General features: G+C 40.4%; 1 protein-coding gene across 2 annotated transcripts in view; it reads left to right on the forward strand.

Moving 5' to 3' along the window:
* Window positions 1-27,305, forward strand: part of ADK (adenosine kinase) — a 560,564-nt gene that overhangs the window by 526,147 nt on the left and 7,112 nt on the right. For both annotated transcript variants that reach the window (XM_019555561.1, XM_019555562.1), the window contains one exon: window positions 4,809-4,895. In XM_019555561.1, the coding sequence (XP_019411106.1) occupies window positions 4,809-4,895 (87 nt within the window). The remainder of the gene's footprint in view (window positions 1-4,808; window positions 4,896-27,305) is intronic.

Genomic DNA, 27,305 nt, shown 5'->3' on the forward strand with positions numbered 1-27,305 from the left:
TCTATTTACTCAAAAAAGTGCCAGAGAGTCTAAAGTCCATGTAGAGCAGGCATCTGAAAGCCCCAGATTGTATATTCATGGATATCCATCAATCTGCCTTGGAGCAACCCTGCCAGTCCATCATTATAGGTAGGTGAAGCATGTCTTACCAGAGGATTAGAGCACTGTGCCATTTCTGTAGATCCTTTATAGCTTTGGCCATCACTATGCTGATATTGACATGGGTATGACAGTATCCACTTGAGTTACGTAATACTTATATTCTTGTCTTGAGTGCAGCAGTGACATTGACTTCTCTCATAACAAAAATGGGAGAAAATGCTATTCCTCTGCTGATTTTAAAAGATTTGTTAAAAGATAAGATTTTTTTATCTTTTGTGTAAAAAGATATCTTAGATGGAAGAATGTTGTGGGAGTCTGGAAAAGGGTGAGAGCTCAGGTTCTGCCCAGATGTTGTGGAGCTTATACTCATCCCCCCCATCTTCTCACTTCATCCCACCATAGCTGCCCAGAGGCATTGATATGTTTCTGGCCTAAAGGTTCCATTTTCTTCCTATTTTTCTCCCCTTCTTTTCCACCGATATGGTACCAATATAAAGAAAATTGGGGTCAAGATTCTGTTTTATAGTTGTTCTTACTTTAGGAAGTTCAAGTTCACAAAATAAATATGAATATATGCTCCCAGCCTGTCAGTATCTGTGTTTTCCATATTGACCCATGGAGTTAAAGATGATTATTTTAGGAAGTAGATAGATAGGTAATATTTTTGTATTTTATTCCCTTCCCCTCTTTTTTAAATAGGAAGTTAAGGGCACTGTGACATGTCGCCCATAAGAGTTCTGTTACACGTAATTAAATGTAAGTTTACACATTTAATCTACTTTTAAGAGCAAGAGAGACTGGTAAATGACCCAGTTAAGGAAAGTACTCAGCCTAATTGGATGTAATGATTGCTTGCTGGTGTTTATTACTGTACTAAGAGTAGACCTGTAGTCTGTGATTCTAATTTGGTTTAAAGACAGACCTGTTGTATTTGCAGCTACCATCAGTGTTTGATTCTTTCAGCTGGCATCATGCGTTCATTTGAGAACTTTTATCTGTGTGTGTTAGAGGAAGGATATTTTGGTTTTAATATTTTTCTCCAGCTCTACCTCCAGACTCCATGGTACCTGCAAAAATACGTTCACCTCTGCATACAATGTTTTTTCCTAAGGAAAAAAGCTGAATCCTGTATCCCTGTGTGCTTACTACAACAGTTAAGAGCAAGTAGGATTTACCATGGAGGCTCTCTGTTAGAAAGTGTCTTCATTATATGAGATGACAGCATCTGATAAAATGAGCTTGGGTTCAAAAACCTCATGCTATACGTCTCTTATGTGGTTAGTCTATAAGATGCAACCCTACTTTCATATGAGGACACTCCACTAATAATCTGATACTGATCACATTTAAACTATCAGTCTAAATAAAAGTTGAAGGCAATAGGGTTATACCAGTGTAAAGTCAGAATCAAGCCCTAAAACTCAGATTTCAGTGGTGTTCATTTATCAAACTTTGTTTAATTATGCACATTGCACTGCACACACACACACAATCCTAGCTTTTCAAGAAACAATGCTCAAAAGGCTGTGTTGTATTTAAATGTGTTTACCATAAACAAGATTTGTTACTTTAAAATAGCACTCTGGATATTATGCCTAGAGGAGCAGCACTTGGATTTCAAAACACTTACGTAATTATTCTTTATTTCATAAACTCTCAGAATGATAAATGAAATCAGAACTGACTTTGAAAAGCAAGGTCACTGATGACCAGTGCACTTAGCCAAGGTGTCTCAGTGTTCACTATGATGGATTTGGGAGGTTTGTAATGTAATAGATCACACGCAAAAATGAAATTAAAGTAACATTAAACTCACAAAAGCAAGGAATTTCAAAATGGAGGCTTCTGCTTCATCCTTAATTCACCTTGTTGTGCCTGGTTATTACCAAGCCCTCACATCAGTGAGCGATGTTAGATATCACATATGCTGCTGCATGAGCATAGCAAAGTAGATTACTGGGAGCCTTAACTCTAAATGACTTAATTTTTTGTGGGTTAAAGAAAAATCCTTAAGATCATATCAGTGTATTTTCATATATGTTGTTAATGATGATAACAGTAGGTTTAAGCAAACAGGGAACAACATAGCACTGTAGGTCCAAGGAGGCATTTGGCTTTGTTATGTTAACAGCAGCATGTATAGGAAAACTCATTTGCTGTATTGAACATCTCTAGTCTGTATAAGTATCAGAATCTTTACAAAGAAGTAGTACATACTTCAGAACTACAATAACACCTCATCCTGTCTCACTTCACTGGAAATTATGTAAAGTTACAGAAGCAGTGAGAACAGAATGGATGACCCATATAGAGCTAGAAAACTGTAAAGGGTGAAATAGACTGATATCATCATGACTGAATTCATTGGTGCATTTTTTAGAATATTTCACAGTTTCCTGTTGTTGTATCTAGTGCAGAATGAATAGAACAGGGGAGGGGAAATGCAATATATACTTAAGAATTCTAGAGGGAACTTAGGGAAGAAATCAAGACGCAGCAGGAAAAAAGGGGAGGTGATGGTGGAAGTTTTTATGAATGTAAGTTTGCTTGAATAGAGAATTCTGTTTAATCTTGATCATTGCTTGTTTATCTAATTTGAAATACAACCCCTCTGCATTATTTTCTTTCTGTTCACATGTACCCACATCCATAGCCATATACAAGCAAGCATGTATGCATATATAGTTAATATGGGGCATCTGTGTGTGTGTATGCATGCGCGCACTTGGAGAAGGGGAATCTGCAACAACAAAACAGATTGGCTTATTGCAGTGTGACTTCAATAGATTTATCACTTTACTGATTGTTTTTCCATAATCTAGAGCAAAATGTGTTATCCTTCCTTTTCAAATGGATGAATACACACTGCTTTCCTGGCAGAGTTCAATACAAGATCTTTGTTCCCTGATTTCCAATTCAAATGAAACCTGTTAAAAGTACTGTAAGGTGTAAACAGCTTGGCTCTTGCAAACTACAGTATGAGTACAACACAGCATTGAAGAGTAGGTTTCTAAATAGCTTTAATAACAGCGTAGAGAAGATGCCCTGAGTATGGACTAAAAACTGTTCTTTAATTGGAATATTCATCTTCTGTTTCTTCATTACCCTTTTCTTTTTTTCCTTTGCCTTTCCTAATGGTTGTTGCTAATGCTCCCCTCCCCTCCTGGTGGGCCAGCCAACAGTTCCCTCTGGAGGCAGCATCATTATATCTGCCTGGTTCACTTAGTAGCAGATGGTGAAGAGCAGTAGAGCTGATACACTGCACTTCACAGAAACCAGGATCCTTCTGGTCCCTCTTCAACATACACAGGCTTGCCTGATTTGAGACTGAGAATTCTGTGTACTCTTCCCAACCTGGGTTTTCTTGTTTGCAAATGTGTGTTGGACAAGTACCTTGTGTAGGAACCTTTTTGTGATTTACTTTCTAACTGGATAATAGAAAAATTAAACATGTGCAACTTTTATATATTGTAAAAACTATTTGTTGTGTTACTTCTATTTTTACCAAAAATTAAAAGGAGAAGACGGCTCTGATAGTTTTCAGTTTCACTGGCTGACAGGCTTTTCTTTCAGTATCATTACTATCTGCCAAAGGACAATCTGTTTGCTCTGAGACAGTTTTAATGTGAACTGACTACCAGAGGCAGAACTTCCATTGGCTCTTTTACAGGGGTAATTTACACTTTAACAAGGTATTGTGACAAGGTGGTAATTATATTTTTATCACGTCATTATGACATTGCCACCTGGAAAGCCCTAGCTGATTAATTAGTGGCATATATTAAATTTATAACCCTAGAACTCTAAAGTTATCATACCTAAGTGGTGTAATTATATTAAGTTGTGGTGTGGCAGTGAATTGGTGCAGATGCTCTATATCCCCCTATTTAAATAGGTCTTATGGGTGCCAGTAGAGGGCAGGGAGCTGCAAAAGAGGAAAGGTATTACAAAGATAAATGTTAATGTTGCTAGAGGTTTTGAAACCAAGTCTAGCATGGCCAGCAGTTCCTAAAGCCCTTTCACAGATGATTATTTTTAAAGAGATGCCATTTCCCAGTATTTTAGTATCCCTCCCCACCCCCCAAGAAAACTCAAGTGTTAGTTTTTTCCTTTGTCCCATAGGTTTATTATTTCAAGCATTTCTTGTTCATTTAAGCTTTTCCAACTCAGGTAACTGTAAGTATTCCTTATTGTACTACAGAAGGGCTGCTACTTCGGAAGGGCTGGGTTGGCTGTTCTAGAGATTGCATCACCTGTCTGTGACTGGGAGGAAGGAGTAGTTTTGGAGAGGGTTTTTTCTCTATCGCTTCATCTGACATTCTTCTCTGAATCAGTTAACCTCTAACGGCGCCATCCTGCCCTACATTCTGCCTACCTTCAGACTAACAAAGCTACCCACCTCTCTTTTAATATGTCCATTTATCTTCTTGTGTTTTTTCATTATCTTAGGGCTGCTGCTTTTTTTCTCTCTCTTTCAAAATTGAGAAGACAAGAAGGGCAATAAAGCTGAAAATGTATCGAGTAACTTGTTCACAGCAAATATTTTGATCGTGTTTATCTATATATAGGTATCAGATGAATAAGTAACCAGTTTAAGTTGTTGAATACTAATGTTCAGAATCTAATTTTTTTATAATGATCAACTTTCACTATGTTCCAAACTCCATTTACAAAGAACTGATATTTTCTTTTCTCTTCCTTTGTAGAAAATGAAGTAACTTCTTTTCCAGTCTTAGTGAGTGACCAGAGTGAAATTGTTGATACCAATGGAGCTGGAGATGCATTTGTTGGAGGTATTGATCATTTAATTTACTTTCTTATTTGGAAGTTATCCTATTATTGCCTCGTTACACAACATGCCCTTTTTGGTTTAGTTTCAAATTGTTGTTTAGAATAGATTTTGTTCTTTTAAGGTTTTTGATTCACATCCTGAGATCCTGTGTTTTCACCAAGTGTTAATTCTCCTAGGAAAAAAATGTGTTCTATGACTTTAAAGATTATATGTGATTATGCTATACCCTGGTTGTTTTCACGAGATTAATTGTTTCTGTCAGAATGTTGCATAAACAAGCTGCATCAAATACACTATATACTGCATAGAAATCCCTCCTGGCTTAAATGTTAACACATTGTTGTTCTTTAAAACAGGTTGTGGTGAATATTAAACAGCGTGTTAATAATTAAATGCAATGCTTCTGATCATGTCATTCTTGTCAGAACATCTGCTTTCACTACAGGTATTTGGACATTAAGAAAAAAGTATAAAGGGTTAATTTTTGTTTTAAACCAGACAATAAATATATCTGGCACTGTTTAATATCCATTTGCAAACTTACTATTTTTTGGCATGAGCTCTAAAAAAATGAGGATGTTATGTCTGTGCCTGTTTCTAAAATGTCTCAGTGTAAGCCAAAAGCAAGTAAGTCCAAAAGTTCCCTTGTTGATTGTAACTTTCATGTAGTGCAGTGATATACAATTATATACTGAAGGGTTTCACATTCACTAAGTAGTAGCTGTAGGGTGCCTCCACTTTTTCTAACTTACTTGAAACATGAGCAAAGAAACTTTATAAATGGAATCACAGGCTCAATTGTGCAGTGATAAGTAGAGTAATAAACTCTTGTAAGACAACAAATTGTGTTACCTGAGGTAAGGCTGAAGAATTGGGCCCAAATCTCATCCCTGCTTAACATAACACTTAAATTTATTTTTAACTTTCAGGATGTGCCTAAATCCTGTCGAAATTAGGTATGATACTACTTGAATACATAAATTGTTTCTTGGATCCAAGAAATAGAAATGGAAAAGAAAAGTTAGGTCAAGTTACCCATTTTCTCATCAATGCAGCTTTGCCCCCTTTCTGTTGTTCCTAAATAGCACACGGGAGTTGCTTCAGCACGTGACTATATTTGAACCACTAAGTAACAGTGATCATAATACATATAGTTATTTAAAAGCTTATTCTTGTGTGTACACATACATTTAATGTGACTGAAATTAAAACATTCTTACCAGTGGTTTCAGCAGACTCAGTTTCTTGGCATGAAAATGAAAGAACATTTTTGCCAAATTCAGTCTAAGATCTTTGGCTCTAGTGGGTAGTGCTCAAGGGATCTGCATGAAAGGTTCTAGCCAAACCTTACCTGAGTAAGAAGCTCATATGCTTAAGAGTCTGCTGTTCTAGACTCTGTATTACATATAGTATCCTAAAATGAGTGTGCAGTGCTGTAAGCTGGAAATCTGCTCAAGCCAGATAGAAAGTTATGATACTGGCATGCTCACCTTGAGTAAGTCAGCCATAAAAACATATTATCAAATTGAAGAATAGCAAGAAAATTAACCTCATGTGGAGTAAAAGGAGGTGCTTATTTCATGAGTGACTGCATGAACTCAAGAAAGCAAAGACAACTTAAGTAACTGCTTATAGGACATCATTAGTGGAGTCCTACAACATGTAATTTTCTTTGTCAGGGATGGTATGAATGCCAGGGATGAGCTATGCCAAGAGTATCAAACTCATCTGGATCTATAGGCCAGATGAGGGTCTCTGGGCTGATCTGCAGGCTGGGCTGGACCAGGAGCATAGAGTCATAGAATTATAGAAAATTGGGTTTGGAAGGGACCTCAGGAGGTCATCTAATCCAACCCCCTGCTCAAAACAGGACCATCCCCAACTAGATCAAGGCTTTGTCTAGCTGGGTCTTAAAACCTCCAAGGATGGAGAGTTCACAACTTCTCTGGGTGTAACATGTTCTGGCATTTTGCCACCCTCCTAGTGAGAGAGTTTTTCTTAATATCTAACCTAAATTTCCTTTGCTGCAACTTGAGACCATTGTTCCTTGTCCTGTCATCTGCCACCACTGAGAACAGTCTAGATCCATCCTCTTTGGAACCACCCTTCAGGTACTTAAAGGCTGCTATCAAATCCCTCCTCATTCTTCTCTTTTCCAGACTAAATAAACCCAGTTCCCTCAGTCTTTCCTCATAAATCATATTCCCCAGCCCCCTAACCATTTTTGTTACCCTAACCATTTTCATTGCCATTTCTGTTGACTGACTCCATATGCATCACCTGCAGTGATGGGTTCATCCCACGTGCTGCATGCAACCGGCACCAGTCCTGGGGCTCACTGTCTACACGTGGTCCCCACTCCCACCTCATGTGTTGTATGCAGTGCTGGGTCCAACTTACACACCACAGGTGGTGTGTAATCCATGCTGTCCCCCCACTCAATAATGCAGTGCCTCCAGCACCAGGTCCAGCCCACATGCTGCATGCATAGACCCACAGACTGGATCATATGGCTCCATTGGCCAGATCTGACCCACAGACCTTATGTTTGACCCCCCTGGTCTAAGCAACACCACTGGCATTTGCAAGTTTTGTTCATACAATGGCAATGGAGAACACCTTGTGCAAGAGGCGTAACAGTGTGACCAGGCACGCAGGGCAGTCGTCACAAACAGGGCAGCCTCTGGGTGCTGCAGCTGGGTGTTTCAGTTACCCCATCCTAGTTATGCCACTGACTCATGGAATTTTCAAAATTTACCTGCAAAAACACAACCAAGAAAATCCGTACCTCCAGACTTATAGCCCCAAGCAAAAATGGAATTCGAAGATTCCAGACATAATGAAAATTAACTTTGATGTCCATCTTACTAAATGAATCAACAAGTTATCCATTTTTACTGATCATGGATTCCATTTTTGATGAAGTACAAAAAGGCTGGTGGGACTATCAGCAACGCATATGAAAAGACAGCTATCTACTTTGTTGGGTTTCTCAAATGTAGGATAGAAGTATAGGTCACCAAGACCACATGGGATGCTGTCACCAAAAGGAAATAGGCAAACCTGAATCTCCTCAATACTTAAGGGCAAAAGGACTATAACAAGCAAAAGATATACATATAGAAAGGTAAATGGGTACAATGATCTGCAAAAACAGGCTAACAAACATATATATTAATGGGCAGACCCAGGAAGCAAAGGCATATGCCAAAGAAGTGATAAAATAAACCTTTTCCAAACCACAAAAAGGCTTGCAGGTGGCTGGTCATTGCTGCCATGGCTCAATAAAAGGCAAACATGGAAATAGATTCACCAAGACAGAAGAACAAATAAAAAGATGGGTTAAGCATTTTCTCTTTATATTAAACAAGCCTTCCCTGAAACAATATAGGCAGGATAAAAGAACTTGATGTTAACTGCAAGCAAATCACTTTGTTTGAACTCAAAGCAGCTGTCAGCAAACTAAAGAAGTATAAGGCAGCAGGCCAGGATAAATAACTGCAGATCTCCTCAAAACAGTCAGTGAAGAAAACATGAAAATGTTATAACAACTCCTCTACTGAGTATGGAGGAGAAATTCAGTTTGAAAGCCTGGAGAAAACAAAACATCATAAAATTACCTAGGGGTAGACAATTGAGTGACTGTAGAAACTAGCCTGGGATCACTGCTGGCAGGCCCAAGGAAACTTGTATACAGTGGTATGGAAGAGAATCTACAGTGGTGCTATTGAACATCATTGGGCAAAGCAAAATATGGTAGCTACCCCTTGTCTTATATTTGAATGACTCCTGGAAAAGCTTTGACAACATAAAGATTTCCCTGTGGCCGATACTGAAAATCTACAGGTACCCTTGTAATATTATCCAGGTCTTTCCAGAATGTTTGCCAAGATACCAAATATACTGACAATGAACTAATAGCTAAGGCCAGAGTAATGGGCCATCAGTTAGATGAATTCCAGCTGCTCCTGGCAGGAAAGACATTTCTAGAGGATTCTGAGACTCCTGAGGAACTAGGACAGTGTTGATGGTGGCGGGGTGAACGGGTGGTAGGGTTGGCTTGAGGATATTCAGGGAACTATCTTGGAGAAAAAAAGGGATCTTTGGGTTATCCCAGGCCTAGGGAGAGGCCAGTCCCCAGCAGTCAGGTCAGCTGGCAGGATCAGCAAGAAGGCAGATCTGAAAATACTGGTAGGACTCTCTGAGAGACTGTGGTAGCCAGATGAGAGGTTTCTGCCTCCAGACTTTACAGTTAGTTTTCCTTGTATCATTCTTTTCTCCTATACAGTAAATGGTTTATTGGGGGTTTTTTTCCCTTCTTATTGATTTCCTGTGGTGAAGAGTAATATTGCAAGTGAATCCCATTCTGTAGAAAGGGGTACCTAAAATTACCAGGGGAAGCCACTGGGAGCTGGCATAGATTCCTCTGCTGCAGCTCTGTGGTCTGTTATGAGGTCAGTGGACTTGAGGCTTGAGAGAATAAGGAGTTATCACAAGGCAAACCTTGGTTTGTTCCTTGGGACAAAAGCAGGGGGAAACTTGGGACTCTAGGTGTATCCCATGAATGGGTTTGTGATAGTGCCATGCTGGATATTCAGAATGAAGGGTCAGCTGGAATAAAGAATGTTCAAATCTTGGACTAGGCACAGCAATCCCCAGGAATACATTCGCAAGAAATACACAAGAGAAGGTGGCTCCCCAAACTACTTCTATGTTCTGTCAATCCGCCTCTTCACCTACCTCTTAGAATATACCACTTGTCTGGGGCATGAGAGAGAGAAAATGTTGCCGCTTCCCTGCATGTGGCAGTATAACAGGTGGCTGTCTGCCTTGGAAAAATAATTGTGGCAGGTTCAGCCCATCCTATCTGACAGTAGTAACAAGCCTACAAGGAAAGTTTACATATTCAAATAGAAAAGTATCAGCTGTAGTATGATCAGACCTCTCCCATCACGGTTCCTGAACACAACGGACCATATGTGCTTATTGAAATCTGTGGCATTCTCCTTTAAATTTCTTGACATCTATTTAGTGTCTCGGTTTCCAATATGTAATGTCACTGTATTCATATTCACTTGTTCAAGTCACAGCAAGATTTCTAAAAATATGTATGAAACAATTTTAATCAATATTGAAGCTGACACCATTGTGGAATTATTGCATAGTGCTTATGGCCTTAATGAATGCTCCATTTAAGATGTTTGCCTCACATTTATTTTTTTCACCAGTTTGTGAGTGTTGCCCTTCTTATAGCCATCACATCAGATAAGAGGGTAGTGGAACTGAGAGCTCTTCTGTCCGACCTTCCCTATACTATATTGCATCACCATAATGTGTTGCTTAAAGAACACCCAAAAATTCTTTCCAAGATAATTGCAGAGTTTCTATTAATAAAGTTAGTTGTCTACTTTTATTCTTTCCCAAAACTCCCATGAATCTTGAAGAGATGAAGCTACATAACTTAGATATTAGGGAGGTTTTGACCCTTTTTTTTTAAGATGACAGTGCCCTTCATACGATTTATCTCAGAATTAAAGGTGACAGTTTTCACTCAGAGACTCTCCAAGTGGATCTCTGGAGAAGGGAGGGCAGCAGGGGGCTTTCATGGTGGACATCTCTTACAGGCCTCCAAAGCAGGAAGAGGAGGTGGATGAAACCTTCTTTAAACAACTGAAAGAAGCTTCCAAATCTCAGGACTTGTTTCTCTGGGAGGACTGTAATTATTGGGGTATCTGGTAGGAGGGAAACACAGCAGTGCACAAACAGTCCAGCAGATTCCTGGAGTTGGCTGGAGATAACTGTTTGATATAGATAGTAAAGATGCCATCTATAAAAGGGAGCTCTTCTTGATTTTACTCCTTACAGACAAAGAAAAATTAGTTGAGTATGTAAAGCTGCAAGGTAACTTGTGTGACAGTGACTATGAAGTGATAGGAATTCAAGATTGTAAATGGGGGAAGGAAGAAGACCAGTTGAATAAGGACACTGGGCTTGAGAAAAGCAGACTTTAGTAAACTCAGACACTTGACTGGGGTGGTTTAGTGATGATCCTGCTTAGAGCTGGGGGCTGGACTAGATAACCTTGTGAGGTCCCTTCCAGCTCTGCTTTCATATACTATATTTTACTTTGTTTTGAACACTGACATCAGAAAATATCAGGCTGTATTCTGTTAAGGCTTCAGTACATGAAGTAGCTGAACAGTTGCAAAAATGTATGAGTTTGCATTAAAATAGGCTGCTGTTATGGAAGTTATGGCATAAGCAAAAGATATACCTATCATTAAAGGAGGCACCTGGGAGATTGTGGGAATTAAATAACAACAGTTCATTTTTCTGCTCCAGAGAAATTCAGTAGTACTGAAAAGTGGCAGTTGTAAATTCACAAAAAGGAGGATTTTTTTTCATCCATTGCATAATTAACTTACGGAACTCAGTGCCAAGGTATTGGAACTAAAAGCTTACAGGGATTCAAAAAGAAAATAAGCCATTATATGAATAATGAAAACATCCACTCTTATATGAGACAAATTAAAAAATGAAGACAAGACCTTCCCTCTTCTGGACTTGATCCAAGCACTGGTCGATAAACTTCCTGTTTTAGGAATTTTTACCATATTTATCCATATTTGTCCTACACATCCACCTGAAGCCTCTGATACTGGCCAGTGTTGGAAATGGATGCTGGTTTAGATTAACTATAGGTTTGGTCTGCCCTTTGTTTCACTGGAGACAATCTTTGTACTAGCTATACTACATTTTGGTCCTCACACTTTAAAAACGCCTATTTTTTAGCAGATATAGCCTTCTATACCTAGGCACCACAGGGTGCCCAATATTGCAGTACAGTCAGTATTACCAGCATTGATAACCCCTAGTTGGCAGTACATCAAGCTCCCAGACAAAGACTTTTTAATGGAAAGTTTTTACTCTCTTTTTTCCTAGAGTTCTCACTTTAAAATGTCATATATATTGATACTTCAGATACTGCTATTTATAAGATTTTGATTCCGTCTTTAGCTTCCTTATAGCAAAAAATGTTCCAATTCTGTCTTTTAATTCCTGAAATATTGTATCAGAAGCAGCACAGGTTTTGAAAACAGTACTTTGAGCAGACTCAACCTTACTTCTCTATGGCCTCATCTAGTTCTATCACCAAAGCTTCTAGTGATAGGCAGCAGCTCTGGCAGCTGTACATCCAGGTAGCTCCACTTTCTCAGCTGGTCGAGCACATGAAATGCATGCTGGTAGGCATAGCTATTAAAGGGGCTGCAGCAGTTAACAGAAGGTGTGGGCTGCTGCTCCTCTGCTGGCAGGAGGAAGGGGAGGTACTCATAGTTTTGCCGGCAGAATTTGGGCATGGAGCCACATGGATCTGGGAATGCCTGTTTGGCAAGTTGCTTTTTACAAATAGATCCACATGGAGCAAAGCGGGGGAAAAAAGCCAAAATAAGAAACCTGCTTCTTTTCTATGGCTAATGTAACTACCATCTCTTAGAAAGTATAGAAATCATTGAGAAAAAAAGGTTAAAAGCCCCTGAGTACCTGCAAATCCTACTGAGTTGGAATGGAGTTTGGGAGCTTGGTACCTCTTCAAATGAAGCTCAAGGCCTTCAAGTAAAACCAGCTAACAGGTTTCCATTACCAGCTAGCCAGACAAAGAAAATTTGAATAGATCCTTCCATTGGAATGTGGCTCTATTAAAAATGTCATTGAATGTCCTGCCTCCCTCTACAGACAGGAAGTCCTGTGTAATTACCTGCTCGCCAGACAGACCCAGCAAGCACGTGACTCAAAGGTGGAATGTTTGCAATTTTTGAAACTCATCATTTGAACAGAAAAACTTGTTTTGAGCAATCCCTTTGCTGCCTCTAGTGGTTTTCATTGGCACCCTGTCCTTTTACCCACTTAAAGAATGACAAGCTGCTTTACAGCATTTCAGCACCTCTAGTGGTTTTCAGCAGTGCCACAGATTTCCATTTATAATGTAAAATAAACCCTTGAAACAGCCATAAATTAAAGCTGTAATTCCACCTCAGGGTTTTGATGACATTGACAAAGCACTTGAGCTTTGCTAACATGGTTTATGTCACAAGAGCCCCCTTAATGGAATTACAGTCTTATTCTATAGAATTTGGAGAGATTTTCCTTATTCCATATTGTATTAGCATTTATTTGCCAGTAGCAAGCCCCATCTTGAACTGCCCTAATTGCATGTTTCAAAAACATATAATGGCAGTACACATTTGGAAAAGGAGACAATTCTGTCATCTTGCGCTCCGTGTGCCTTTCTGATTTCCTAGGTCAAGAGAAAATTCCGTTCCGTCATCGTCCTGTGTTTTGTCATAGTAGGTTTGTCTTCCTTTTGGAATCTTCTTTGTCATTGCCACAGTAACAAATGAAAACAATGAGAATCTTTTGTGACAGTCACTGTCATTGTTCCCTGCAAAATCTCTCCTCTAGTGTCTGTCCGCTAAATGGAACTGGGAAGAAAAATTATAACAAATGAACAGGGAAAGGTGCAAAATCAATATGTTCCTACAGGTTCTGTCAATACATTTCTTTGCTAATCTAATATGATTTAGTCATCTGCTGCATGAAAAGTACTAGACTCTGAACTGTACTTGCAAATCATTTAAAGTAGTGTAACGCAGTAGTGACAAAATGTATGCCGTAACTATAGATATATTACTTACAGCTGTCTGATAAAAAATTCCATAGCTTTCACTATGGCCAGAATTCTTGAGTTAAAAAAAACTCCTCATTAAGTGTTGTGAGATACCAAGACCAGCTCAGAGCCTTTTACTTTTGTCAATATCAAAGCCACAGTCAGAGCTCAAAACACTTGTCATTTTCAAAATCACATTGACAGTTACAACATGGAGAGGAATCCTAGGAAGATGTTACCTGCAGTTTAAAAACTACAGAGAGAAATCCTTTTTTAGTGCATCTGCTTGCAGAATAAACAATTATCTCTCTCTCATGAAACACAGCATCAGTCTTGCTCTGTGACAGCTACTGTATCAGCCGTTAGATCACAATTCTTATAGAAGCTAGGAGACGCAACACAACAGGACGTATCTTGTGAGTGTACCTCATAGAATCCTTGCATTGCCTTATCATCTTGTGATGTACAGGGTTTCATGGATATATTTTCATCCTATTTTGTCACATTCTGGTTGCCACACTGGCCATAAAAAAGCCCGGGTTCTCTTCTTTAATACTGGAGATCCAGGGAGGTGCAGTTGCACCTTTCTCTGATTCCTGCTCCTGCCAAACTTTAAAACCACTTGCCTAGGAGGACATTTATATTGAGGCAGTACTGAGAGGGTCAGTTGACTTATCTGCATGATTCCTGCTAATCTCTCTCTACTCCTCAGCTGTTAACTACCTTTTTTCTTTTTTCATGGTCTTGATGTTCCACTATTCAAACTATCCTTTCTTCTGCTGTCTGTCTGTTAGTAGCCAGTCCTTATTATGTCTCTATTTCACAGCCCTGAAGACTGCTTTTAACTTTAAAATGTTTAATTTAGCTGTGGTAAAATTAACTCAGGTGTAGAAATTATTGACAGTCACTTTCAAGACACTCAAAAGGGCTAGATTTTGTTTAATTAATCTGAATAAGAGATGTAAAAGATTACTACAGGACTAATGACAATCTCTTTTGACTATTTAGACTAATTTAAACTATTTTTTGCCTACTTGGTTGTGTTTTCTTCAACTTTATATGCAATCTACCAAATTAGTGTACATTCCAATAGTTACATTTGTTTTTGCTTTGATCTTAAACTGAAAATAGTGTTAGCCCCCTAATAGATTAGTAAAATATCCAGTTCCTCTTTAACTGGATAAAAATGTGTCTTGTGTTATATGTGATGATGTGGCACACCATCTGCACCCTACTTTTCAAAATCCTAGATCCACACATACACTGAGGTAAGCTATAGAGAGACTACTGAGCCCAGTAGATGATCCTCCATCTTAACCAGAATGTCTGTACATATTTCAATCAAGCCCTTGAACTCCTGGGACGTTGTCAAGTTGAACAAATTTGACCTACTTTCTTGTTAATGCTGATAATCTTCCCTCATTGGACACCTAGGTTTGGTTTCAGAGTGATATCTAGTTGTGTTCATTATTAGTAGATTGCTGGGATTTTAAAGTGTTATTTTAAAATATTATTCTTTATGTGTAACATTCTTCAGCTATGTATAGTGCAGCACCATAAGTACATGAAAGGGTTTACATGCCACCCTCTGTCCTTGAAGAACTAGCTGTATAGCATGTCATTCCTTCTATAATATTATATTTTTGTCAAGAAACTTTTTAATGATAAAACTAGCTTTGTGGCACAAAAATGTAAATCAGGAACCACTTTACTGAAGGCAGCAGAGTTATGTAAGTGTAATGTGGGTGTAAGAGAAAGCAGAAGGAAATCCATCCTTCTAAAGCTTCTGTAGTGGCTCTGGGGAATTCCTCCTCAATGGAGGGAATCCATGTACCTTTGAATGGAATTTTGCCTTCAATGGGATTTTCAGAGATGCTGTAAAGATGTTTAAATCTTATTGAAAGTAACTGGAACTTGGGCACCTAATTCTGATACGCTTCTTGTAAAATCCAAGTGTCTACCATCTTTTGTGAGCATGTATGGTTAAAGAAACTGATTTAACCAAAAATGACATAGTCATAGAAATTCCACTTCAGTAAATATGATGCGACACACAGATGGATTATTGTGCAGAATTTAGCAGGACATAGGATGCAAATTTTTTTATTAAACCACAAATCCACAGTGCATTTCAAATGATGGCATTTTGTGTGTGCACATACAGGTAATAACATACTGTAGATGTGGAAGAGGGTGATGTATACCATGGCTGTGGTATAACACATCACAAAGTTCTGATAATACAGATGATCAACACAGAAGAGTAATTTGTGTGGTTATGATAATAGAACTCTAAGGCTGTGTACAGATGTAATGATATCCCCTTTTGAAAGGGAGGGGTGGGAGCTTCAGTATGCTTCAGCTAAACCAAAAATGTAATTATTTTGTCTGCAGCTATAAATAGAACCAAATCATTGTAACTTTAAACCTGAATGAAACGAGCATAGGAAGGGACCAGTGTAACCATTTCATCGTTTAATTGTGATCCACACTATACTGATGTAATCAGTTTGTCTGTCTACACTCCGACAGAGTGAATTTGTGGCTATATTCAAAATTTCCTGCTCTTAAATGCAGTTGTATAATACAACAGTGTTATAAAAGAAAATTATGACATTTACTAAAACTGTGGCAGGGTAACAAAATATCATGCTTACTTACTGGGTGTGCATGTCTGTAAGGATTTCTGTTTTACAGGAACTGAGGGGAAATAGATAAATGTCTTGAAATCAAAGTTTCAGAAACTAAGAAAAAATCAGTGTTGGGTGGTAGGATTGTGATGTCAGTGGCTGCTTAATCCCTGTACAGCAGATTTTAATTCAGTTGCATTGGTTTTAATTAGGTAAAGTATCATGGAAAGTTGTGACCATTTTTTCAATCATATTTTTAAAAGACACATTTCATGGAGATAATGTCATAACCATGAAATACAACCCTGATACTGTAGCCCTGAGATGCAACATTATTGCTAGCTGGTAGTAGATTTTGTTGTTTTCAATTAAATATATAGGATATATAATGCACAGTGGCTTATTTCTATTATAAAATTTATCTTCATGAGTGAAAACGCGAGGGGATATTATTTGTGGGTTATTCTACCTATCTTTCAAGTGAAGATAAATGTTATAGCAGAGATCAGCTTTCATGTAGTCCTCATTTATACAAAATGGGCAACTAACTGCCTTTAGCAATCCTGTTGTTATTGCAATCATGGTTGATGATATATCGAGTGTTGAAATAAAAATACCTTTTTAATGTCATCAGCGTTTTGACTGACAACCCATTTTCCTCATCTTTAATGCTATTGTTGTATAAACAGCATATACCAGTGTAATTGCTGAGTTTTAGATGAGACATCAATCTTTACTTGCTAGGGGATAACTTGTCAGAACTCTCAACATGTTCATGACTATGTCACCTGTGTGTTTGTATGTCATTCTTAACTCACAAAGATAAATGCCACAACTAGGCCTAGGCTATTAGATGGCCACTTTATCTCTGTAACCAGCCTTCCATAAATAGAAATGTTGCTGCATTATATGTTCATTGTAGATTTTTCTCTGTCTTATTTACAGGTATACCATTATTCCAATAAATGTTGTGGTCAGCCACAAGTAGGCAATTTCTACAGTGGTATTGATACATTTTAGAAATTTGTCCTGCGGTTTGAATGCAGCTGGCTTTAAAAAACACCATGTAGAAATAAGCATACAGATCTGAATTTTTCTATTTACTTCCCTTTTTTGCACTCTATTAATTACTAAATATTAGTTACAATGCAAATTAATCAGACATGCCTGCCATATATAAACAAGGCGGACAAAACCCCAAATGAAGCCACAGTTCTAATGCAGTTTTCTGATGGTCCTCATAATGTTTCACTTACTATCTTCCCAGTGGGATCTAGGTATTTACCTGTTTTATTTTTCATATTATTAAAATATTATTAAATATAAAATTATTAAAATTAAAGTAAGATAATTTCAGTTTGCAACTGCAAGATCTTAGGAAACAATTCTTCTGCTCTCATGAATTTGCTAATTCTATTGCTCTTGTTTTAAAAGTAATATTTGTTTTAATTCATTAAAATTGATGAGTGTATGGATTAAAAAAACATTGAGTTAGTAGTTTGACAGAATTGGAGCCTTATCCTGAAGTTGCTAACAAAATCGTTGATTTGGTGCTGAATGTTTCTGTGTCTGAAAAGAGACATAGTACTTGGCAAAATGGGACTTAAGAAGCTACCTCATTTTTCTGTCAGGGACATCAGACCTGATGGTAAACAAAAGTTGACTGGGCTATATGCATCTTAAAAGCTGTTAGAAACTAAGTGTTTTTTCTTAATAAATTATACGGCTCCAGCTTTTGCTATACCGCCTTGAAAGCAATTACAAGCTGACTTAAAGACTGAAAGTAGATTATTTCTTTTAAAAATATTTTGTCATATCTTCTTATGCACTTCATGGTAACATTTTATTTCAGAGTGGACAACCTGCAGAATGAGTGCCACAGACACTATGGTGGGGGTCTACTACAGACCCCCTACCCAGAGTCAAGACCTTGACCAGGAGTTCACCAGGGAATTGGCTGAGGCCGCACAGTCCCAGTGTGTGGTTGTCATGGTAGACTTTAACTACCCAGACATCTCGTGGGAGGAGCGCTTGGCCAAATCCGAGCAGTCGCAAAGCTTTCTCTCATGTGGGGACAACCTCTATCTGAGGCAGGAAATCTATGGGCCGACAAGAGGTAAAGCGCTGCTGGACCTTGTACTGGCAAGCGGGGATGACCTAACTGGCAACCTAACAATTGAAGGGAAGCTGGGTGACAGTGATCATGAACTGATCACCTTCACCACCTGCTGTAAAGCTGGCAGGTCAGTCAGTGATACAGAAGTCCTCGACTTCAGGAAAGCTGACTTTGACAACCTAAGGAGGCTTGTCAGTGAGGCGCTAAAAGGCCACAACCCAATGGAGAGGGGAGTTCAGGACAAGTGGTTGCTCTTCAATGGAGCAATCCTGGATGCGCAAGCAAAGTCCATCCCGTCTTGGAGGAAAGGCAGCAAAAGGGCACAGCAGCCCCCTTGGCTCTTCAGGGAACTGGTGGACCTCCTGCGCCTTGAAAGGAAGACCTACAAAGGATGGAGGACTGGAACCACCACCAAGGAGGAATACTCTGCTTTAGTCTGGACTTGCAGAGAGCAAATCAGGAATGCCAACGCTGCAATGGATCTCCAGCTAGCTACAAATATCAAGGAAAATAAAAGGTCCTTTTTTAGATATGTGGGGAGCCGGAAGAAAACCAAGGGCAACATTGGACCCCTGCTAAACCAGATGGGCCAACTGACAACTGACACCCAGGAAAAAGCAAACTTGCTAAATGGGTACTTTGCATCAGTTTTTTACCAGTCCCATGACCACTATGGGTCAGGGAGGCCTGGGTGAGGGAGATTCCTTGCCCTCCATCGAAGCTGACCTTGTGAAGGAACACCTCGACAGGCTGGATGCCTTCAAGTCAGCCGGCCCTGATGGGTTACACCCAAGGGTACTCAGGGATCTGGCAAGCATCATAGCTCAGCCCCTGGCACGGATCTTTGAGAGTTCTTGGTGAAGTGCCCGATGATTGGAAGAGGGCCAATATCATGCCTATCTTCAAGAAAGGGAGGAAAGTAGATGGGACAAACTACAGGCCCATCAGCCTGACCTCTATCCTGGGGAAGGTCTTGGAGGCCATCCTTAACAGGCTAGCTGAAGGCAATATCCTGAGGGATACCCAGAATGGGTTTGTTGTGGGTAAGTCTTGCTTGACCAATTTCATTTCTTTTTATGACCAGGTGACCTATCACCTGGACAAGGGGGAAGAGATCGACATCGTATACCTCGACTTTAAAAAAGCCTTCGATCTGGTAACCCATGATCACCTTTTGGCTAACTGCAGCCTTGACGTCACCACGATCGGCTGGCTGGGGAACTGGCTCCGTGGTAGGACCCAGAGGGTGGTGGTCGACAGGAGCCAATTGTCTTGGTGTGCTGTGACCAGTGGGGTCCCACAAGGCTCTGTCCTATGGCCTATACTGTTTAACATCTTCATCAGTGATGTGGACGTTGGCGTCAGAAGTGAACTGGCCAAGTTCGCCAACGACACCAATCTCTGGGGTAAAGCATCCACACCTGAGGACAGGAGGGTGATCCAGGCAGATCTGGACAGACTCATGAAATGGGTGGATGAGAACCTGATGGTGTTCAACACCAAAAAATGCAAGGTTTTCCACCTTGGGAGGAAAAACCTGCACCATGGATATAGGCTTAGTAGTGCTACGCTCGTTAGCACTAGAGATGAAAGGGACTTGGGGTCATGGTTGACCACAAGATGAACGTGAGCCTTCAGTGTGATGCTGTGGCTAGTAAAGCGAGCAAAACACTGGCTTGCATCCATAGATGCTTCTCAAGCAGATCCGAGGACATCATTCCCCTGTTGTACTCGGCCTTGGTGAGGCCGCAGCTGGAGTACTGCGTCCAGTTTTGGGCTCTGCAATTCAAAAAGGATGTGGAGAAGCTTTAGAGGGTCCAGAGAAGAGCCACACACATGATCAGAGGCCAGGAAAACAGACCTTATGAGGAGAGGCTGAGAGCAATGGGGCTATTCAGCCAGGAAAAGTGCAGGCTCAGGGTGGTCTTGTGGCCACCTATAAGTTTATTGGGGTGCTCATCAGGATCTGGGGGAATGTCTGTTCACCAGAGTCCCCCAAGGGATGACAAGACTGAACGGTCACAAACTCCACTGTGACCGATTCAGGCTGGACATAAGAAAGAACTTCTTCGCTGTCTGAGCCCCCAAGGTCTGGAACAGTCTGCCACTGGAGGTGGTTCAAGTGCCCGCTTTGAATGCCTCTGGATGCTTATCTTGCTGGGATCCTGTGATCCCTGCTGACTTCCTGCCCCTGGGGCAGGGGGCTGGACTCGATGATCCTCTGGGGTCCCTTCCAGCCTAAATGTCTATGAAAACTGTGAAGTGGCATAGGCAACCTGTGTGTGGCTCATGGCAGATAATGGAGGGGAAAGGCAACACAGCAGCAATAACGCAGGAAGCAGGGCAGGAAGCAAAGGAGGTGATTGGGCAGGGAGCACAGAGTAGGGAGCAGAAAGCGGAGCAGCAGAATGGATAGAGCAAGGGTTTTAGAGTGGCACTCAGGGAGGGTACAGGGCTAATTTGTGGCACACCTGCCAAAAAGGTTGCCCACCCTGTCTTATTTTATGTAAATGTGGGATGTGTTAGAAAATCATGCAGTGATGAAGAGAATGTTCATATGGAAGGTTAGAGAAATTATTTTAATGAGTTATTATTATCTTGCACTCAGAGTATTGGTAATATTTTTGCATTATTTTAATGTATTCCTAGTTGAAACACAGGCACTAGTCAAACTAGATCATTGAGCAGATTCCCCAGGGAGTCAGAGCAGGATATAGCCCCCAGAGAAAAAGTATCAGATTAATCTGATACATTGTATTAGCATAAAATATAATGGCATTATGAAATATAAAATACTTTGAAATATATTAGGTATTTCATAAGTGATATGACTTGTATTGGGATGCTGTAGCCCAACTGGCACAAGGGGAGATTGACTTGATAATCTTCAAGTTATTTCTAAACTGAGTCATCATCCTGAATAGTGTATTTTTCTTCTAACACTGAAATGTAACAACATTTAGAATTAAAGAAATCTTGGCCCAGTGAAGTCAAAGGGGAAACTCTCATTATTTTCAATGAAGCCAGGAACTTCCCTTCAAGGTGTGTCTGTCAAGGCAGTGTGCATTACGGCATACCAGTTCTGTAGCCAACTGCATACAAGAGTGATGTGGTAGCATCCCATCTAAATGCCTTTAACTCCCCTGTGCAAGTTACAGCAGGGCAATGTGGGCTGGCCTTCAGCACGAGTCCAGAACAGGGCTCAAAATTACAACTTGGGAGCCATAGGCAAACACTGTAATTGCCGTGCCACTGTGCTTCTGTAGTATGCATGTCACCACACAATCCTGAAGTGCACAGACTCTGCTCCTGCAAGCATTTTTATTAATGTGTTTAATGTTAGTAGTGTGAGCACCTCAGTGAAGCTCTTCAAAGCAGCAAAGTTAAGCCTGCAAAAGTGTTTGCAATATCAGGACCACAAAGAGTAAATTGTGGTTGGCTGACCTTGGTCTCCTGTACTTAATGAACACTCTTGTTGTTGGCATTTAGTAAATGACTTTTTTTCTGCCAGTGTCCACTTAGCACACTAGTAGTTTTTAAAAACAACCTGAGGGCAGGTAGGAGGGGAGACTTGAAACACACACTTTTTATTCACTGCATCGGAGCCATATTAATATAACATTGTGGGCATATTAGTTCAGAAAAGGCAAGAACTTCACAGGCCCCAGAGTAGCTAACTCATCCTCTTGCAGAGGGCTTTGGGTTTTTTTCACTTTTTGTGGTGTTGGGAAAGGTATTTGCAGATTGTGGTGTGGATAAGTTATGGTTGCTTTGGGAAATATAACTGAATTTCCTGGCTTTTGTGCATGTGAAATCTTGACCGCTGCATTCATGTAACCTTTTTTACATTTGTGTAGCCTTAATTTCCTCAAATGCATGCTATTTTCATGTAGCCCTTCTGCATTTCATTTCCTCAGATATATGAAAGAAGCACCACACTTGAAAGTGTTATAAACGTGAATAGAAAACCATATTCTGCACTGCATTTTGTTTTTCTGTATGAAAATAATCAAATTCTCATCTGTAAGAGGTGTAACTGGTGATGTTTATGCTCTGGGCAGCAGAGGTGTACCAGATGAGGTTTGCACCCTAGAATGCCAAAATACAGATTGGGGCTTGAGGCTCCAGTGGTATGGAGTGGAGTGGACCGGAGCAGAGGCAGGGTGCTGCTGTGGAGAGGCCAGGTTAATGCTCCTCTGCCCCTGCAACCACAAGCAAGGTGGCAGCTGCAGAGCCAGGGAAGAGTTACCGTGGCTCTTGGCAGTGATAGCTGACACTTCCCCTCAAAGCAATGGTGCCTACCCTGGGAAGTGGGAAGGCAGGGCAAGGGACTGACAAGGGGAGTCCTGACCTTGCTCTGCAGCACACAGCTGGAGCCACACTTCCTCCTACCTCCACTTGGTTCTTCCCACCTCCACTCCAGTGCACCATTTCATTGAGCATCAGGGGCTGTTGCCCTGGGCTAAGTACAGGCAGTCAAAAAACCCAAGACTGAATCGATGCAATTTTTGCAGGTTAGTCTGAACTGTATAGATTGAACCAATAAGCAAGTGAACAGACATTCACTTCTGATTCCAGAAATGTAGCCACATGCCTGAAGTGGACCAGATCAGAGGCTGGGGGTGATAGAGCCCACCTCCCTGCTCATCTGGAGCAGACAGCTTGGGCCAATGCTAGCCTGCCCACCCTATGAAGGGAGGGTGGCAGGGGATGTGCAAAGCATCCTGGGATGCTGGGGGACTGTGAGTTACCTTGAATCTGGAGGGGATCTGGGACAAAAGTTCAATAAACTGATTTAACCTAAATCAGTTAAGTCTGATACTACATCCATCCAGGTTTATCATAAACCAGTTTTGGATATTTTGAAAGCAGTTTATGTACACTAAACTGCTGTGTTACATATTGGAACTAATTTCCAATCACTTATACTGGTTTACATGTAATTTCTGTCCCTAGCCCTGGTCACCCACCTTTAATTATGCTACTAGTTTAAACCCTTATTATGCTTAGGATCAGAACAACTGGACCCACGTGCTATGTTTGCAGATTAAGTGGCTGTTTTTGTTACTGAAGCAGAAACATTTGCACCTGAAAAATTTCTGAGCAGCTGAAAATCCAGTTTTCTTCATTTTGCTATCTCAAAAATGGTGAAAGAGGACTTTAAGTTTCCAGAAACAATTTGCTTATGGGATTAAGAACCAATCTAAGAAATACCAGTTTGGAGAATATTTTTTCAGACAGTTGTGAAAGATGCTTCACATGAAATTGTCTAAATTTTAGTTTCACAAATGCTATGCCCTGACTACCATTTGGAAGCCTGGAGCCTGTGAAGCCTGTTTCCTTATTAAATTGTTTTCCCACATCTTGCTTGCTAGTTAGAAAACTTGCATCCAAAAGTGAACTTCAAAGGTGTGCAGGGAGAAATTATAAAAAATATGAAGGAACCATCACAAAATGCTTGGAGGGCATGCTAACTTGTTTTTTTAATATTGTAAATTCTTAACCAAAGTGGTGGTCTGCAGAGACCCAATGACTATAGAGTTTCCTGAAGATGGAAAGAGAGGAGGAAAATGTTGCATCATTTCTCCAACAAGAGGTTCACATTGGGACATTGCTTCTCAAATAGTATGCAATACTCACTGAAGAGATATAGAACAGCCAGGGCACCAGTGTCTCATACAAAGCACATCGAAGTTAATGGATCAATTCCCATTGAATAGACTAGGTTTGAATCAGGCCCTAAGTCCATCCACTGATGATCCTTGAGCAACAGAACTGTAGAATTCCAGGTATCCTCCCACAGCAGAAATACCAAGGCAAGGGCTGATGCTGCAATTTTCTACCTGCTGTCCTTCAGCAAGCTAGCATAGGGAAGTATGAGCCCTACTTCACTGCCTTTAGTGATTGGCCTACTAGGCTTACCAATAGAGTTAATACTTGCTTTGCAAAGAAAAAAAAAGAGCAAATATTAACTGATTCATTACTGAGATAACAGTGATTAAGTGAGTTTTATTCTGTTCTTTTGGTTTCACTAATTTTTGGAGTGTGGGGTTAATGTTTTTCTCAAATATTACTTTGCATGTTGGTGCTTTAGTTGTTTGTGCTTGGGAGCTAAATTGCACTCATCATCACAGGAAATTGCCAGTAAAGCAGTGTGAAACCACCCCATGGCTTACCCACAGCCATCCAGTAGATACAGTCACGTTATTTCAGTGAATCTCTAAATGAGTGTATGAACTCAGACTGAGGAATATGGACATATAATTGAGTGGTTCTTAAAGAAGTTTAGTGCACTTAATGTGTCCACAAATATAAAGAAATCAAGAGGAGTGAAGATAGCAATAACAGCATTAATTGCTACTCTGGATTGCATAGGTTTTCAGCATTTAAGCTGGTGATTAGAAAATGAGAAACTTTGTATTAGGGTTGTGCATAGACAGTGAAAAGCACGTGAAACATTTTTATAAACATACTGAAAATAGACTTCCCAAACCTTTTATTCGTGATCTCATGGTTTTGTCATTCTCTGGAAGTAAAAATATTGACATTTACCAGGCTGTTTGTTCCAGCTTTCTGATCTCCTGCAGTTTATTTTTATAACAACCTTATCGATGGGCCTCTTACCCAGCTCTCTAGGTTTAACTGAGTTGAGTCGATTTGTTACCACAGCTTCAAGTAGCTGTTACAGAACAAGCAAGACATCCTAATAAAGCTGTAAACGTGTTTACTCAAACATGGTATTGATTTTACTTGGAGAGGGAGAAGCTAGTGCTTAGCATGGTGTCAGAGTGGATGAATTTAACTGCAGTTTTTCATTGTCATCTGTCATGGTTGTGAAACACTAAGTAAAGCCACAAGAGGATAATTAGAATTGCCAGAAATTTAGCCCCTAAAATCAGTTAACCACTTGGGATTTCTGTAGTTTAATTAGTTTTTATTAAAACTTTCCTCTAGTGATATAGTCAGAAAGGCAGTTCTAATGTGCTTTTTAGCTAGAGTAAGATTTCAAGGTTGCCACTAGTTAGATATACATTTTAAATGACTGATTTTGTTGAGGGGGGTGGGTCACCTTTGTTTCTTTCACCTGTAATTAGTCTGGTACTGCAACATAGCTGGAAGTACAAGGCATCTAATTTGGAAGGGAGATAAAGATATTCATAGATTGTGGGGATTTTTGTTGTAGCCGTGTTGGTCTAAGGACATAGGCAGGCCAAACTACTCAGTTGGTCTAATAAAAGTTATCACTTCTACTCAAAGAACCTTGCTTTCATAGATTATATTAATTTGTGTTTATATATTTGTGTAACTATCTGGGTACATATCTTATATACATTTGTGTGCTTAATTTTTTAAGTGCATTTGGGGAAAGAGCTGAACTGTATGGAGCTTGGAGGAAGTAAATAAGGTATTTTAAGATATATGTGATTTATCTTATGCCCTATAACTATGTGTCAGACACTATCATCAAAATACGTTAAACTAGGAGCCAAGTCCCACCCTTAAGAAAAAACGTTTCCATTTAGAATATCCAACCATCAGTTTGATAGCAATGGGCAGGGTTTCTGGCTTACCACAATTCTTGGCTGTAATATCCACCATCTGCCACAAAATTAAAAAAAGAGAAACCACAGCATGTCTAATGGCTGCGTACAGTCATTCAGTGACCGTGTTGCAGAATTATCTGATGCCAACAATTTTTACAGACTCTAGGTTGGCTGCTTGGCTCTTGGCACCAGCTCTGCTAACCACCTGATTACAATGGACCAGGCTTGTGCTACCACACTATTAACCCAATAACACTAACAGACTTCCAGAAAAACACAACAGTATCAGCTAAAGGATTTTAAGTGATTTAATACTACAGCAATACTTCCTTCAGACTACATCCTCCCTTTTAGCTTTTGCCACTGCTGGCTTGGAAGGGTGGTGGAATCATATAAGAATAGCTGGATGATCCTAGCAACTGTGATGTAAAAGGCTGCCCATCAATAAGAGCATAAAGAAGTGATACTTACTTTCTCCTTTGGTGGAATACTATTATTGGTTTTTTAAATCCATTTTGTCAACTATGCTATGAAGGCTTTGATGGTCAGGTTTCACTGAATTTCTTGACTGCTGATGACCATGGGTGGATCCAGAATTTTTTACAGGGTAGTGTGGGAACAGTGTCTGGCACTACAGGGGTGCCTGCACCCTTGCTCCCAGCCTCCTCCTGCCACAGGAGTGGGAAGATCCCCTGTAGGAAACTTTTTAAAAGTCCCTCGATCTAGTAAGCATCTTTCCTTTGCACTTCCTCCCCCTATGTGCTCAGCAGCATATCCCCTCCCCTCTCACTTCCTCCCCCTTCCATGCCTGCTACTGCTGCTGTCCCCAGCTGACTCAGGTGGGGGCTCCATAGCCACTCCTCTGTGCTTCAGCCAGGCTGCACATGGAGCCAAGAGACAGCAGAGGTGGCAGTGGCAAGGAACAGTTTTCCTTCTGCAGTGCCTACTCCCAGGATAGCAGGAAACACCAAGGGGGACCAGACAGGAGGAGGACACCCCCCTCCACGCACACACTGCCCCCTGTCACTGATGTAATTGACACTGGCGGAGCCTGGGTCCCTCTGCAGAACCTGGCTGGAGCATCAGGTATGGCTTTGGAGCCTCCGGCAGCCCTCGCCTCCAGGGCAGCCAGGGACAGTGGTGCCTGTGGAGTGGGGGTCGTGGAAGGTGCTTCTGAGTATGGAGGGGAAGAGGCGGCAATTCTTACCTAATTCAGGGTCTTAAAAAAAGTACCCAGCAGATGCTCTTGCAGGGTGGTCAACTGATTGATGGGAAGTTGGGTGACAGCGACCACGAGCTGATCACCTTCACCATCCGCCGTAAAGCTGGCAAGTCAGTCAGCAAGCAAGAAGGCACAGCAGCCCCCCTGGCTCTCCAGAGACCTAGCGGACCTACTGTGGCTAAAAAGGAAAGCCTACAAAGGATGGAGGACGGGAGTCACCTCCAAGGAGGATTA

This window comes from Crocodylus porosus, unplaced genomic scaffold, assembly GCF_001723895.1.
Source record: "Crocodylus porosus isolate Cpor-Errol unplaced genomic scaffold, CroPor_comp1, whole genome shotgun sequence".
NCBI lineage: Eukaryota > Metazoa > Chordata > Crocodylia > Crocodylidae > Crocodylus > Crocodylus porosus.